This window comes from Sceloporus occidentalis, unplaced genomic scaffold, assembly GCF_023333645.1.
Source record: "Sceloporus occidentalis isolate IW3139 unplaced genomic scaffold, rSceOcc1.0.p SCAF_318, whole genome shotgun sequence".
Classification (NCBI taxonomy): Eukaryota; Metazoa; Chordata; class Lepidosauria; order Squamata; family Phrynosomatidae; genus Sceloporus; species Sceloporus occidentalis.
In genome coordinates, this window is record NW_028317298.1 from 603,035 (window position 1) to 619,186 (window position 16,152).

Below are 16,152 nucleotides of genomic sequence, written 5' to 3' on the forward strand. Positions count from 1 at the left end.
GCTCCCCTCGCATGCTGCTGCCCCCCGGAAAAATATACGACAAGGAGAGACGGACTGGCGGGGGAAGCGCGGTTCACATTAAAACTAAACGTTTTTAGTTTAGGGCCCCGTTCTCCATATTAATAGCCGTCTTATCACCCTGCCTCTTCCGAGCTGGCGTACAACTCCCACAACCCTCTGCCAGCCATCTGGGTATTTTAATCGGCTGGAGCTCTGAAATTCCCCCGCATTGTGGCTTTTTTTGGGGGGGGGGTTGCTTACCCCAGACGCCTCATCACTGGCCCCCAGCCTCATTGGTCACCTGCGTGTATGCTCTGCGGGAGGCTGGTTACCCCGCGCGCTTCTGTGTCTCCCGTCGATGATCCGCACTGCGTCATCTGCCTGCGCGACTGTTCGGAATGGCCTGTGGATGTGTAACATATGCTGTACATAATTAAATTATAAGAAAGTGATCCGACCCCGCGCCTCGTCTGTTCAGCCGCAGCCGGGAACAAATATAAACGCTAGTCTAGCCAATCCGTCTCGTTACATTTCCCACTGGAGGGGAGCCCGATGTGGTTTCTGTCCCGCCAACATTCCAACTAAAATATTACATGCGTGTATACGAGCAGGATCTATATTCACAAACGGGAAATCTGTCATATAAAACTAAAAAATATTCTTCCGTTAAAGGATACACCAAGCAGCAAGTCTGTGGTTGTGAAACGCACCCGAGAGAAGAGATTGTTATAATTATACTACGGATTATTTAATATATTTATCGTTCTGCTTCTCCATGTTTGAGTCCCCTATTAATGTAAGGATCCGTCTTTTCCACATTATATATTCCTTTATATACGCATTGCGCTAGTTTTGTTATTGCGAGGCGGATTTCCGCCGTTTGTGAATATACGTCCCGCTCGTATACACACATGTAATATTTTAGTTATTGTGTTACTGTTTGGATCCCTTTACACTACTTTATCGGAAGGCTCTCGTTACTCGGCCTATCCCGGCTCCACGAGTTACTATAATAAAAAGCGCAGCTCCTTTTGGTAAGGAAACCCCTTTAGTTTATGTAGAACGTGAAAGCAGTGAAACCAAGTGTCAAAAAGTAAGAATCAAATGTAATGAAAAGAATTCTTTCCTTTCTTTTGATCGGGTTTATAGCCATAAACGCTCTCCACGGAACGCTGATGTTTATGTAGACGTACCAGACCATCAGAAGCCAGGTAACGCAACGGCTTCCCGGGGACCCCAAGAACCTTGGAGAGAAATTCTCAAGGATTAGGAAAGTGAGGCACTTAATTCCCCCTGCCGGGGCGGAGACCCAAATAAGCCGCATCCGAGGGAAATGTATAAAAACGAACTTAATATACAAACGCAGGACTCGGCGCACAAAGCCAATATATAAATATTTATTTGTATCATTTGCATGAACAAGGCAGCAAAATGGGAATAAAAATAAGGGTAATTCCATCCCCACGGTGCACCCTGCGGGACTCCCGTCCGGGGGTGAAACTGCCCTCTGTTAGTCGTGGCAACCGCTCCACTCTCTCGCCCTCCGTCACCGAACCCCTCATTCCCGGGGCTTTCCGACGATGACCTCGCCGAGGCTCTCCAAGACCTCCCTCTTATAATCGTCAAAGTCGCCCTCGATCTGATTCACGCTCTGGTCTTCCACAACCCACAGCTGGCAGTTTGTCTCCGTGATGAGCCGAGCGTCATGGCTGACCGTGATCACCGCTGGGGAGGAGGGAGAGAAACGCGTTAGGGGGACAGCGAGCGGAATGGGGCACAAAGGCGGGAGAGTACAAAAGCAGCAGTGCGGGCAGCAATCACCACAAGCTGCGGCTAAAGGAACCACACACCCCATGGATCGGGACGTTACCAATAAGTGAGGGCAGGTGCAAATGACTAACGGGACAAGCTGAAGCATTCTAGGTGTTGTAACAGGACAAGCTTGTGCAGCAGATTGCTCAGAAAGGTATATCCCAGCAGCAAGAAGACATGCGCGCTCTCTATATCCATCCTCAAGTGAGATATTAGGTTTCCTGTGACCCACAGAAACGGAGAACGCCGGAGAGCATGAAACATGACTTCAAGGCTTGGGTGAGAGAATGAACTCACCTCCTTTATATTCATTCACAGCCTCTGCCAGAGCATCAATGGACTCAATGTCCAGGTTATTCGTAGGTTCATCCTGCAGAGAAAGAAGACTCAGTGAAACCAGGGTGATAGGCGAGTTGTCACTGGTGTATAATGGCCACTGCCGGCTGAAAGACTACAAAGCTCCCCATAAGCAGCAAATATCTGGGAGGAAGCTGATCCTCAACATCTGGAGAGCCGCTTACCGGCAGGTTAAACCCGTCTATTACTGGAGTCCGTCACAGGAGGGAAGCCGGAGAGATGTCACGAAAAGTGGGCAACACGCATTGAGAACTCACCAGAATTAGGACATCCGGTTCCCGACAGCACAACTCGGCAAACACCACCCTGGCTTTCTGCCCTCCTGCAAACCAGAACAGAGTGTGAGTAACCCCCGCCGGTCACGGGATAATTATAGGAAGCACTCGGATGAGAGAATTCCCTTCGCTTCCTACTACATTTTATGCAAAAACCTCCCACCGATCTGAAAACAAACTCCAAATAATACATTCATTCATTCGCGAGACTTCACGGGGAATCCAGACGATATTCCACTCGTTATATCCGGTTTGCTCACTGTATGGCGCTGCGAATATAATATATAATATTCCTATGGGTGGAGCAGAGCGCCCCTGGTGGCCAAATTGCATATTACATGAGAAGCATTAAAGTGACGCGACACCCGCACTGAGAACGTTGGTCACGGAGCACGCCGCGGGAGGGATAACCGCACCTGACAGTTTGCAGATCTGGATGGTGTGGGCATGGCTCTCCAGACCGAATCTTCCCAGACACTTGCGGGCATCCTGATAGGGCAGATTGAAGTTGCGCTGTAAATATTCCGTCGCCGTTTCCTCCATGTTCAGCTGATCTGCGTACTGCTGGTTAAAGAAGCCTATTTTCTGTTGGAGGTAAAAAAGAAATATTAGTCCAGAGTGATGCAGACAGGATACCACCCCCGCTGTGCTCCCGCGCACTCACCAGTCTGTGGTTCTTGCGCATTTCACCTTTCGTCTGTTTAGAAAGAGAAATAATTAATTGTTACACTAGCGGAGAAACGCAGCACAGGCAGCAGTCGCACCGTCTACACACGCTGAGTACTTACCGGCGTTAATCTCCCCGTCAGCAGCAGCAGCAGAGTACTTTTCCCAACTCCGTTAGGGCCGACGATACAGACTGCAGGAAAAAAAAAAAAAAAAAAAAGTACAAAACCCTGGCATATCCCTGAATCCAAGCCAGGATCCCCACTAGCCAGCCCTTATAACGCTCCCAGCGGTAATCCCCCCCCCTTATCTCACCTCTGGAGTCCATGTCTATGCCAAAATCCAAGTTCTTGAACAGTAACTTCTGCCCCGAGTAACCAAAGTCAACCCCTGAGGACAAAAACGAGAAACGAGCCATTCAGTTCTCTGTAGGAATTCGCTGCGCGACAGAAGCTGAACGGCAGAGAGAAAGAACCTTTTATATAAAAGTATATGCCGGGTCTCCTCACCGTGTAAGCCAAGAATAGGGGGGCTGAGAGGAGGAGGGTTGGGGAAGGTGAACTTCACGGTGTATTCCTTCGGCCTCCTTAATAACTCTGCCTGCTCGTTGGACTCTTCATCCGCGTTCTTCTTCCGACACTTCTGCTGTTTTCGGGTTAAAGCTTCTTTAGTCTGTTTCTCCTGCGAGACGGAGAAATCCGACGGTTAGCCGGGAAGGACCATGATACAAGACACCGGGTCTCCGCCAGAGAATGAAGAGTCTCTTCACACAGGGGGATCGACCGTATATTTTAAAAAGGTCCTCACCGCTTGCTTGGCCGACTTCCCACCAGCTTTCAATTCCTTGAGCTTCTTCTCCTGCTTGTCGTACTGCTTCTGCAGCTCCTTCTGTTTCTGCTGGTACATCTTCTTAAATGTCACTGCCGGGAAGATACAAGAAACAAGGTTATTTCAGCTTAAACGTCACATCTAAATGAAAACTACCCTCCCAACCAACCAGGAGACACTTATGGAGGGCACCTTCTTCATTCCTTATGTTCGCCTACCCTAAGACGGAAACCGGGTTAAGGTAATTGTAACCCAAAGCCAATACTAAAAGATATCACCCAGTGTGCATCACATAACACACAGGACCCCCGCGTACTCACTGTAATTGCCTCTGTAATAAAACAGCTTCTGTATATCAAGGTGCATGATGTCCGTACAGACTTCGTCTAGAAAGCCCTGGTCGTGGGATACTATGAGGAGCGTCTTCTTCCAGCCCTGGAGGTAACTGAAAGAAGGAATAAAGTGAGTGTTTATAGACAGAGGGCCTGTAGAGACCAGGTCTCACTAACCAAGCTCCTCCGTCCCAGACACGTACTTGTTGAGCCAGATGACAGCGTTGAGGTCCAAGTGGTTGGTCGGTTCATCCAACATTAGAAGAGTTGGCTCCATGAACAGAGCCCTGCAGGAGAGTACGGAGACACCAAGCATTAGTACACGGGGCAGAGCCATTAAAATACACAAAAACATTTCAAAAATCGCAGGAATAAATACAATTTATAAAAAGTTTGACATGAAATTTCCAATTCTGCTGGAGAAGTGATTTTTACGATCAGGTACCTTGCCAGAGAGACTCTCATCCTCCAGCCTCCGCTGAACCGCCGCGTTTCTCTGTCTTGCATCTCTGGGTTAAAACCAAGACCGGCCAAGATCCTACGAGCCTTTGCTTCTGCCGAGGCAGCTCCGGTGGCTCGCAGTTCTTCATACACCTGACAGACGGAAGGGGAGAGAACGGGTGAGACCTCGGTCCTCTGCCGACATTCCTTATTCTCTGCGTGCATTCCCTCCCTCACCTTCTCCAGCCTTTCCGCTGCGCTGTCGTCTCCTTTCTCCAGCCGGGCCTGCAGTTTCTTCTCTTGCTCCAGAAGCTTCAAACGCTTGGTGTCGGCCTTGAGGACAGCCTGGACTGCTGGGGTGTCATCAGCAACCACCTCTGGGTGAAAACAAGAGAGAAAATCAATAGCCATAAAGGCCTCTGCGGGCCGTGGAGACTCATACACTCGAGCCAGGGAACTAAACACTAAAGGTAGGATGGAACGTCTTAGAACGTCGTCTGGTGGTGCAGGAATGCTACGGCTGGAATGTTCTCCGTGCTTAGAATTCAGTGGATAAATACAATAAATAACATCAAGTGGAACTTTATCAAAGTGTAATTCATGTCTAAATATCTTAGAACATCTATGAAGACAAGGAGATTGTTCTGGATTCACGTTACGTTATTCCTCTTTCTACTCCCCCTCTGTACAATCACAACAACTAATTAAAAGAGCATTTTCCGCACCTTGCTCACACAGCAGGACATCGATGTTTGGGGGGATATTTAGAGCCTTGTTAGCGATGTGTTTTAGGAGGGTGGTCTTCCCTTTACTGGAAGGAGAAGAGAGAGGTGAACGGAGGCGTTTAGCAGAGGGCATCATTATCACTGCAAGAAAAGCCCAAGTTTAGAGACTCACCCGTTAGGACCAACCAAACCGTAGCGGCGCCCAGCCACGACATACAGATCGGCGTTAACAAACAGCTCCTTCCCGTGGGCAGAAATGCTGAACTTTTCAAGCTGGGGAGGAAAGAGGGGTGATGGGGAAAGCAGATTTAACAAACATCACAACTTCGCACCCCTCCATAACCCAAACCAGCCGCACGTAACTGAAGCATACATTACAGCAGAGCAAGCGCACCCCCTAACCGGGCTTGGCTCGCAGCCTGTCCTGCTTGGCTGAAAAAAAAGAGTTACCTTGATATCCGAAGCATTCTCCAGCATGGCCTGACGGGAGGACAGCTCTGCTTGCGACACCGAGAAGTCGTTCTCTGCGGCCGTGGCTTTCTTCATCGAGGCCACCTGCTTCTCGTAATCCATCTAACAGACAGACGTAAGACGGCTTTAGGATGCGACGATCCCACCAGAGACGGATACGGCGACGCGTTTATCAGACACATCCCCCCCTCACCTGCTTCTTCATTTTCTTCTTCTCTTTTTTGCTCAGATTGGCAAACGGATCCTCGGCCTCCTCCGTTTTATCATTTCCTGCATTCTCTTCATCGCCGGACTGTCAGAGAGGGCAAGAGTCAGACGGTCTTCTGCACCCAGATCCCCCATTGCCTCCCATATACCCCCTTGTACTTACCCCCTCCTCTCCAGATCCACCACTGCCAGAATCTTCAGCCACATCCAGGGCAACAAAGCGGTTCTTTTTGGGGAAAAGAATTAAAGCTGTAAGTAGGGGGTTATCACTTCTTATCTTTAGTATAACCAATATGCCTATCCCAGGCACCTCTACCACTTCTGCTGGTTTCCAGCCATGAATGAAGTCTACGCTGCAAATGAAGTTTAGAGGAAACTAGTCCCATATACAATATTCATTAACATATAGCTAAGATAATAATTCTGTAACAAAACTCATGGTTTTCAGGAATTCTTTGAAGTTCGCGTCTCCTGGCAATATTTCCCTGAATAAAACCTTCTGGAGAAATGCCCTGCAGATTTTGGGGCAGGTACCTGCGCAGGTTTGCCCTTCTTTTTCCCCTTTTGAGGTTTTTTCTTCTCTTCTTCTTCTTCCTCTGAGTCAGCAGTAGCTGCCTTGGGGACAGGTTTCTAAAATTAAAGCAAAAAAGTAAGAAAACCGCAGTGTCTGGGCTACACAGAGAAACATCAACCGACTGCTTTAATCCATTCACAGCGAGGAGCCAAGCGCGACAATCCTCTCAATACAGCGAGAACAGCCTCTATCGCAGTGTAACTCCTAGTAGGGAGAAAATACCCCAGTGTCAGATAGCGATATACCCCCTACTGTCTGAAGGGGTATAGAGGCAGAGCGGTGGGGTTTGGCATTGGCTCCCTCACTTCTTCCCTGAGGGAGGACACGGCTACTACTCCCAAATCAGCTCCAGGAATTACAAGGGAACATGAAGCACTCACTTTGCTCTTGTTCTTCTCTTTTGGAGCCTCTTCTTCAGCGGCTTTATTATCACCGGGAGGCTAAAGAAAAACACAGAGAGGTCAGACAACAAAATCAAATGGAAGCGCTCATACGCCTCGAACCCTCGTAAGCCGGTTCATTTCACACTTTAAGCGATGTCTCTCCCAGCCTGCCCTTCTCTCCTTCAGGCCATAGATATCGGGGGGGGGGGGGGGTGTCTGTGGTTTAACCTGCGTAGTTGACTCTCAAAGTCTGGTCGCTCTGCTCCCTTCCTTCCATTCCATCTAAGCCTCCGACCCTCTAGCGTCAGATTGTGTCTTCTTGTTGTAGATGTCTCTCCTGTACTTAATAAATCTCTTTAAGTATTTAGATGTCTCTCCCCGATCTCCCCTCTCTCTCTCTTCTCCCGCTAGCCGGACATATTGAGATCGTGGTCCTACCATAAGGTAGGATGAAGGTGACTTCACTCAGTAAATGAGAGCGTGTGGGGGGGGGGGGGGTCCGTACATGACCTGGGTTATCATGCTAGACTATCTTCAGAATTTCAGACCCACATACAAGATTCCGGGAAGGAACTCACTTTGCTTTTGTTTTTTTCCTTTGGGGTCTCTTCTTCACTAGGGAGCTGAAAGAAAGAAAAAGGAGTGTAAGCGCTATCAAGACAGAGAAACAGAAAAAGACAAAGAGCTGGGGGGGGGGGGGGGGCAGCTTACTTTTTCCTTGACTTTCTCATTTTTCTTCCCTTTTTTGTTTTGCTTTGTGTCCGGTTCCTCCTGTAAAACAAACAATATATGTGAGCGCAAAAGAACCCTGTTCTTATAGGAATATTTTACAATAACATTTAATTTAAGTCAAAACGCGTGTCACAGATAAGGCCCGACGTCTGTAAATTGGAATATCTGCTTCCAGCGCAGTCCCTGTTTTCATTTTACCTTCAATTTCTTCCCTTTCTGTTTCTTTGATTTCTGCTCTTCTTCCTCCTCATCCTCCTCCTCTTCCTCCTCACTCTGGTCATCGCCAAGTGCAGCAAAGATATTTCTTGCCTAAGAGAACATTGAATATATGACATGAATACTGTAGGACTGTAAAACAGTTAATAAAACAGAATGTGTAAATATATTATATACACACACACACTTTATACAATGATCACATCAGTTATACAGGCAGCCTTATGTACAAAGACGTTACAGACTACACCAATGGCACACGTACCTCATTTTTACCACCTCTGCGGGCTGGCTGAGACACTGGAAGGAAAGAAAAAGAGGAATTATAACACAAGCCCAGCTGATCGAAGGATCCCTGGGGTGAACCGGCACATGCTACCGTGCGGATAAGTTATAGCCACCGAGAGGGGCGAGCATTGCACTCGCACACAGCGACCTAAACCTGTAAGGCGCAGAGAGAAGCCGTTGCTTATTGGCTGCAGCGACACCAAGGGAATATGTAACCGATTGGAAATGGCCAGTCTATTCACTAATAACGAAGACCTGCAGCTACTGAGATCTCTCTCTGTACACCTATGACCGATAACATTACGCCTTTCATATTGAAGTTCTTTTCCCGTGTGCGCTACCTAGCTCCTCCTCGTCCTCATCATCGCTCGCTTGCACGGACAGCTTCTTCAGTTTTTCCGAGATCTCCTTGTCTTCGTCGTCGTCGTCTCCGCCTCTGTGCTTCCGACGATCCTTTTTCTTTTTCTCTTTCTCCTTCTTCTTTTGCTGCCAAAGTGAGGTTCAGGTTGTTGTTTAGATTACTAGGTACAAATATTGCGCATTAAGTATCTTCGAACCGCAAGGAATCAAAATAGGACAAAAATAAATAAAGTGCGCCCATTAGAACAGCCCAAGACTAACTCACAAGTTAAAACTATTACAAAAAAATATTTATAATACCCAATCCAAGTAGCCATTAACGAGATGAATGAGCCCGTTCTGCACGCTGCTAGCCGTCCACTCACCTGCTGCTGTTGCTGCTCCTTCTCTCGCTCCTTGGCGGCCTCCTCCTCCTGCGCCTGCTTGCTATCGGCAGAGATTTCCTCGAAAAACTGGCGTGACAGAAGCAGACGTTAGCGAAGGGCCACACTGTAGGCTTTGGGGTTCAGCCAAAAGCCGCATGGCGTCAGCGGCCCGGCCAAGGGGCAGCAAATCAATGATATGATGGCCTGCGGCTGGGATTAAGCGATGGGGCAGTTTAACGTTTCAGGATAAAGACAGATGTAGTTATACATTAACCCAGTTACAGGGAAATCAGAAGGGGCGAGCTGCCAGGTTCATAAACTTCCCAGCGTCAGCATCTGCAGGAAGACATGACCACATAATCACGATACAATCATGACATAGCAGTGACCTCCTCCGCCGCCGTCTGACCAGCAATCCCAGCAGCCCCTCCTGAGACCAAAGGATAGCGAAGGGGTTCCGTGTGCACGGTTAAAGGGTTAAAAGATCAGCAAACTTAGGCCTGTAGTCGTGGCTCCCTCAAAATCACCAAGCAGACGGATTCGATGACACAGGAAGTGGCCAAATTGTGCCTATCCTTGTGTTTATGTCATTTTGGGAAGAGCCTTTTGAGGTTCTGAAAGCTTATGACATCTTTTTGCATGCTGGCCCAAAAAGTAGGCACCACCTTCCGCTTATGACTCCTCTCAGAGCAATACAGCGACATCCATTTATTATGGTGACATCATTACTGGTCTGGCTTATAGGGCAATAAGTTCAGAACTGTGACGTCATCGAAACCTTCCCAGCATCGACACATTTTATATTGTCTTGTTTTTTATTGAAAATAAAAATATATGTGTATATGCGATATATGTGTGTGTGTGTGTGTGTGTGTGTGTATGCAGATGTATTTATGATCTCACTGCGCATGTGAACAGCCTTATAGGAACAATAAAGTTTTCTCTGCATTACCGATTTCTTTCCTTTCTTGTCTTTTTTGCCCTTCTTCACCACTTTATCTGATGGGAAAAAAGAAAAATGCCAAGTTAGCACCACGAGGAACACGGACCGGGGTGGAGCTGAGCCAGCGGCGGTGGGGAGGGCAGGCGTTGCATAGAGAGAGAGGCAAAAAAAGTAATAGAGAGAAGCGGCGGTGATCTTTTCTGCCTCCTCACCCTCTGTAACCTCCATTCAATCACCTACCCGTTGTACAGCGCTGCGGAATATGATGGTGCTATATAAGATAATAAATAACCACCAGGAAGAAGTTCTATCATGTCTGCTTTGGGGGCCTGGCCTTTTGGGAGGAACAGGAAGCAGCTCGTCCTCCGCCGCTCGGATCACGGGTTAGGCACAGGTCCCCCATCTCTCCCGCGTTACGTTACTTTTATTATTATATCGCCAGCAGATTCCGTAGCGATGTCATGAGAGGGGATAATGAAAAGACAGACTGGGACAGACGGAGAAGCGGCCCTGCCCCAAGAGCTTACAATCTATCGCCAAATACCTCTCCTCAGACTTTTCCCGTTCCCTACCCATCCTCCACTCAATAAGGCAGCTAGTACGGGAGGCAACCGGGCATTATAAAGGAGGCAGATGCTTACTGCCCCCACAGAGCTTTCACCCCCCATCCCATGAAATGCCCTGGAATCTGCCTGACCACAATTCTTTACCCATCTCCACCTTGCGTTTATCCCCTGCCCTCTCACCTGTCTCCTTCACTTTCTCCTCCTCATCCTCTATATCTTGCTTTCGCGGCATATTGCTGACAGACTAGTTGTTAATTACGTCACGGTGGTCCAGTGATGTCAAGGCCCTTTGGTTCCCCTCACGTGGCGCGGGGAAGATACAGACCGGCGAACAGAGCCTCTTGGTAAACCAGCCCCCTCCCAGACCAGGCACTTAATTACACTTTGCGTAACATGCTGACTGGAGCAGCGAAATGAAAGAATCACTCTCATTGGCTAGTATCTGAGTGACGCCGTAATGCAGAGCCAAATACTGCGCCGCAATTGGCCAGCTGTCTGTCGGGATAGCGGCCTGAATCAAACACTTCCGTTTCAGCAGCCAACACTGAGGCGTGAAACGCACGATTGCGACTCAATTGGCTGCGTTCCAAATCTAACGCGAGGGGCGGAACAAATGCTCACTTTTTATTGGCTGATGAAACACGTCAACGCTAATTTGTCGAAATGGAGTCTTGGAACGCATAGTAACAACCAAAGCAACAGTTTATTGGCTTAATGTGAAATCCAGAATGAGACTTGACACGCATATTGCTTTCTGATTGGCCACTTGAGTTGGACCGCAGACCGGGGCCCTCCTCAGCTCCCAGGGCTGACAGAGGCACGTTGTGTTTCTTTTCTACTTTTTATCCTATAGTTTATTAGCATTAAGGCGCCTTCTAGGGCTCCGCGTGTTCTGTGAAAGAGGTTGGGTTGAACGGAGGGGCAGTTTCTGCTTTTTTGGGGGGCATTAAGGGGTTCGTGTGCAGGGGGGAAAGGTGCCTTGCGTGGGCAGTAGTAGGGAACGGTGGAAAGCCATCTAAATCCCCCCCCCCCGTGACAGGACTGGCAGGTGAATGACATGGGGGGGCGACGGGTTTGGAGACAGGAAGCCGGGGGCTTTGGTTTTAGGGTGTAAAGCAGTAGCGTGTGTTTTGCAGGGTGCCTTATAAGCGACATCTCAGCACAGGACTGTAATCTCCTCGGTTGCTATCGGCAACTGCGGTGGGAGAACTGGATCGCCGACGTCTCTGAACGTATCCGTGGGTCGCCGGGCGGAAAAATGCCTCGCAAGAAGCCGTTTAGTAATAAACAGAAGAAGAGACAGCTGCAGGACAAGAGAGAGAGGAAGAGGGGTGAGTAACAAGTTGAAACCACAGCTCGCCTACAAACGCTCCATTTAGCGAATAGACCCCGTTGAGTATGTCTTACTGTAAGGCGCTTGCCTTCAATGCCTGTGGTTCATTATACTTGAATTTAAAGTTTACTCCAGCAAACCTTTGCCCGTTAAGTATAAATCTCGCTGCTGAATATTAATCCCGATCCATCCCCGGTTTTTGCTTCTTTTTAATTTTCAGGGCCGAATGAGGCTGGACGGTCCGAGTCAAACAGTCGGAGTCAGAGCAGAGAGCGCGGCGAGGAGAATACGGATACGTCAGACAGTGAAAACATCAGACCTCAAGTCAGACGCATCAATCAACAACCCCACGTCCTCAGGCCTGGAGAGAAAGGATATGACCCAAACAGGTGCGTGGGTACATTTTGAGGGGAATACCCCTGTATTTAACGACAATGGTATAGTCCTATACATTTGATCTATGTACGGCTGACTTGTAAATATATATATCTAGGAATGGTCTGCATGCTGTAAGATTTGGATACTTTAAGTCTAGATTGTATGAGATTTATCCCCAGGATCATCTGTCATTAGGTAAACAGTTACAGTTACACATGACGTGTACAAGACATGGCGGGCAAATAGTGACAGCCTCAAGCCCACTTCGTTATTGTCTGGATATCAGAGTTGCTTCCATCGGGTGACGCCTGCTTATTGTGTCTGCTTCAGGTACAGACTTCAGTTTGAGAGAGAGAGCAAAGATGAAATTGAGCGAAGAAAGAAAATCGCTCAAGAAAAGATTCTGCAGTCTGTCCCAGAGACTGAGCTAGAAATAGACATTGATGAAATCTACAGACCGGGGTCTGGTAAGTTTTTTTTTTTTTTTGTTTTTTTTTTTGAACTTGGGGGTCTTTAGCTGGGTTCCCTGGCTATCGTTTTAATGTCCCTCGGGAGAGGCAGATTGTTGCACACCCCTGGGTCAGGGGTAATGCCTCCCCTCTCCTGGGAGGAAGACCGATAGGAGAAGTGCCTACATTCTCCATGTTAACTTATGATGAAGGGAGACCAATCAGAGAAGTGTCTGCCTTCTCATGTTATTCAGCGGACGTTGGCACGCGCAGCCCTGCTCCACCCAATGCTGAGTTGGATCAAAGCTGATACTTAGACATAGGGAGCACCATCAGATTGGTTTTTTTTAACATACATTTTTTCCCCTTTTTCTCTAAACCAGTGCTGGATTTTCCCAAGAGACCGGCCTGGAGCTATCAGATGAGCAAGGAACAGGTACAAACGCAAGAAGAAAAGGCTTTCAAGGACTACCTGCTGAAGATCTATGAGAAACACAGCCCCCAGGAGCTGAGCTACTTCGACCACAACCTGGAGGTGAGACTCCAACCCATCAAAACCTGCCTAAAACATCCTTTCTGTATTATTCACAATCGTTCTTCTCTCCCCCGCCCTCACTTTCAGCCATATTATTATTATTATTATTATTATTATTATTTATTGTTTTATCTATCGCCATCAAATTCTGTAGCGCTCTATCAAGGCTGCTCCGGTTTCTTGATCTGCGTTACATGATTTCCCATCTCTCTGCTCCTGACCGTCCCTACCTATAATTCTCTCTCTTTCAGACATGGCGCCAGCTCTGGAGGGTCCTAGAGATGTCAGACATTGTGCTGCTGATAACAGACATCCGCCACCCGGTAACTATACTGATTCCGTGTCTGCTGTACTACACCACCCCGCATGTCTCTGCTATACGGTCACGTAACGCGTGATGTAATACTGAATATCGCTGTCAGGTGCTGCACTTCTCCCCGGCACTCTATGACTACGTGACTCAGGATTTGGGAAGGTCCCTGATTCTTGTCCTCAATAAGACTGATCTGTGTCCTCCGCCACTGGTCGCTGCCTGGAAGCATTATTTTCAGACCAAATTCCCACAAGTTCACGTCGTGTGCTTCACCTCTTACCCCCGGCACCCCGAGGATGAGCAGGACCCGTCTGCAGGTGAGTGAAGTCCGGTGCTTCCGATTACCTTCTCCCCGTGCCGTCTTCTGGGACTCCGTGTTTAACTTACATGCTTTGTCTTTTGTTTGAATTTTAAACTTCCGTGGTGCCTTTTTTTTCTGTCCCCGACAGTTTTCAAGAAGCGCAGGAAGAGACGCCGTTTGTGGAGCAGCGCCCTTGGCCCCAAACAGCTCCTGAGAGCCTGCGAGGTTATCACGGCCGGGAAAGGTAATGATAAGCTAATAATGTTAGGTGGCCGGTTATTTTATTTTATACTGGCCCACTTTAATATATCCCTGATGCCTATTTCTCCATTTATTTCTTCTCTCTTCAGTTGACCTCACAAGCTGGAGAGAGAAAATCGAGAGAGACTCGTCGGCACTGTGTAACCCGGCAAGCGAAGACGGGGAGAACGTGGACAAGGACCACGATATCGGGGATGCTGTTATCTGTCAGCAGATCTCGGATGCAGAGCTGGGGACGCCCAGCCGAGAGCTGTACAAAGATGGGGTCCTGAGCATCGGCTGTGTGGGTGAGTGGGGAGCCTGGGGGCTAGACTTCTGTACACTACATCCTCAAAAATCAGATGGCTGAGGGTGCTGGTATTTGCAGTGCATAAATGGAGGGACTCCTAAAACTCACGGTTTACTAAATAAACGGAATACAATTGTATCAACATCCCATCATATTTTACAATCCAAGGCGATGTGGCGCCCCATCTCCGACATGCGTAGAACTGATGTGATATTTTCTGCAGGGTTCCCCAATGTGGGAAAATCATCTCTCATTAACGGGCTCGTCGGCAGGAAGATTGTCAGCGTTTCACGGACCCCGGGCCACACCAAGTACTTCCAAACGTATTTCCTGACGCCCACCGTGCGTCTCTGCGACTGCCCGGGACTCATCTTCCCGTCTCTCGTGGACAGGCAGCACCAGGTTGGTTTATGTTCGAAAGAAAATCGCGAGTCCCCCCCACCCCACAATATATAAATATATTTAGATTTAAAATATATTTATATGCCCCAGCTTCAATATTTTTATCTAATGGACTTACTATCCTGAAGTTCACTCCCCGCCCCCCTGCTTCCTGAACCAATCAGAATCAATCAGCAATTCAATAGGGGAGAGATAATTTGATGGAAGGAGAATAATGAGAACAGCGGGTTAAGATTTCTGCTTCCGTGTTATGCACATAGGGTGCGTTTTACAGCATATGTATAATTTTTACCCGTTACACGTGTTTATTGTGTAGGATTTATACAATTTGACAGATCCCATTTCAGTTTAAAGAACGTAAAAACACCAAAAACAGACAAAGTTAAAAGCAATTGCCAACCGTGCATCTAAAAAGGTAATAGGCTAAAGTTTTTATAAAATATTTGGCCGGTGTGAAATCACGCTCCGTGAACCCCCCCCTTCTCTTTTCACAGCTTCTGGCCGGCATCTACCCCATTGCTCAGATTCAAGAGCCGTATACGTCCGTGGGGTACCTTGCGTGCCGAATACCCGTCCCCCAGCTTCTAAAGCTTTCCCACCCTGATGCGACAAAGAGTGGCTGGACTGCCTGGATCATATGTGAAGGTGAGTGACTCCCCCCCCCCAGCAGCGATTTCCCCTTCGACCTGGTCTCTGTGGCTCACATTTTAATTGAGGGGTCTCCCACTTTCTTGCTCTCTTTCCCTCTCAGCCTGGGCAGATAAGCGAGGCTATAAGACGGCAAAGGCATCTCGCAGCGACACATACCGGGCTGCCAACAGCCTCCTGCGCCTTGCTGTGGATGGACGGCTCTGCTTGTGTATGAGACCCCCGGGCTACGCGCAGCAGAAGGGTAACTCCAGCTTCTGTGTTTATTCAACTGGATCTGTTTCCCATGCTTTATTATAGGGTCTCTCGCTCATTCTCTTCTTCTGCTTCCCTCAGAGGCCTGGGAGCAGCATCCAGACACTCAGGAGATGGTAGCCCATTCTCAGGCTCAAGGCCACCCCAACAGTGACTCCGACTCAGGTGGGGAGGAAGACGAGGAGGAGGAGGATGAGGAAATCTCCAGTTCTGGAGAGGAGACAGAAGAGAGGGACCGTGATGCTGACGAGGAAGAAGATGAAGAAGAGGTCCCAACGCAGTCTACCGTCAAGAAGGTGGTCAAAACCAAGATGGCGGACACAAATCCATATGCCCTCTTGGGGGAAGATGAGTGTTAGGTTTGGCACGGACGAGGAATAATCCTATGGGGTCTGTATTGTGTGCCCATTGTTATGGACCCCTTTGCTTATTCTGTTTATTGAATTC

At 48.3% G+C, this 16,152-nt stretch overlaps 2 protein-coding genes across 2 annotated transcripts; one reads left to right on the plus strand and one right to left on the minus strand.

Moving 5' to 3' along the window:
• Positions 1–1,558: 1,558 nt before the first annotated feature.
• LOC149274841 (ATP-binding cassette sub-family F member 1-like) lies at positions 1,559–10,773 on the minus strand. Its single transcript, XM_089505225.1, has 28 exons — positions 10,722–10,773; positions 9,985–10,031; positions 9,033–9,119; positions 8,649–8,793; positions 8,285–8,307; positions 8,002–8,112; positions 7,786–7,842; positions 7,650–7,694; positions 7,069–7,128; positions 6,649–6,744; positions 6,278–6,340; positions 6,101–6,199; positions 5,887–6,009; positions 5,609–5,709; positions 5,437–5,522; positions 4,949–5,088; positions 4,716–4,864; positions 4,474–4,557; positions 4,259–4,383; positions 3,918–4,030; positions 3,620–3,791; positions 3,426–3,500; positions 3,233–3,303; positions 3,109–3,141; positions 2,861–3,029; positions 2,427–2,491; positions 2,110–2,182; positions 1,559–1,725 (listed from the first exon to the last, which is right to left on the minus strand). The coding sequence occupies exons 1-28, from the start codon at positions 10,771–10,773 to the stop codon at positions 1,559–1,561; spliced, it is 2,631 nt and encodes an 876-aa protein (XP_089361351.1).
• A 1,026-nt stretch (positions 10,774–11,799) lies between these two features.
• On the plus strand, positions 11,800–16,064 carry LOC149274842 (guanine nucleotide-binding protein-like 1). The gene is made up of 12 exons (XM_089505228.1): positions 11,800–11,872; positions 12,095–12,263; positions 12,583–12,719; positions 13,085–13,236; positions 13,488–13,559; positions 13,659–13,866; positions 13,999–14,094; positions 14,201–14,398; positions 14,624–14,802; positions 15,297–15,447; positions 15,554–15,694; positions 15,787–16,064. Exons 1-12 carry the CDS (start codon positions 11,800–11,802, stop codon positions 16,062–16,064), a joined length of 1,854 nt encoding a protein of 617 aa, XP_089361354.1.
• The last annotated feature ends 88 nt before the right edge of the window (positions 16,065–16,152 follow it).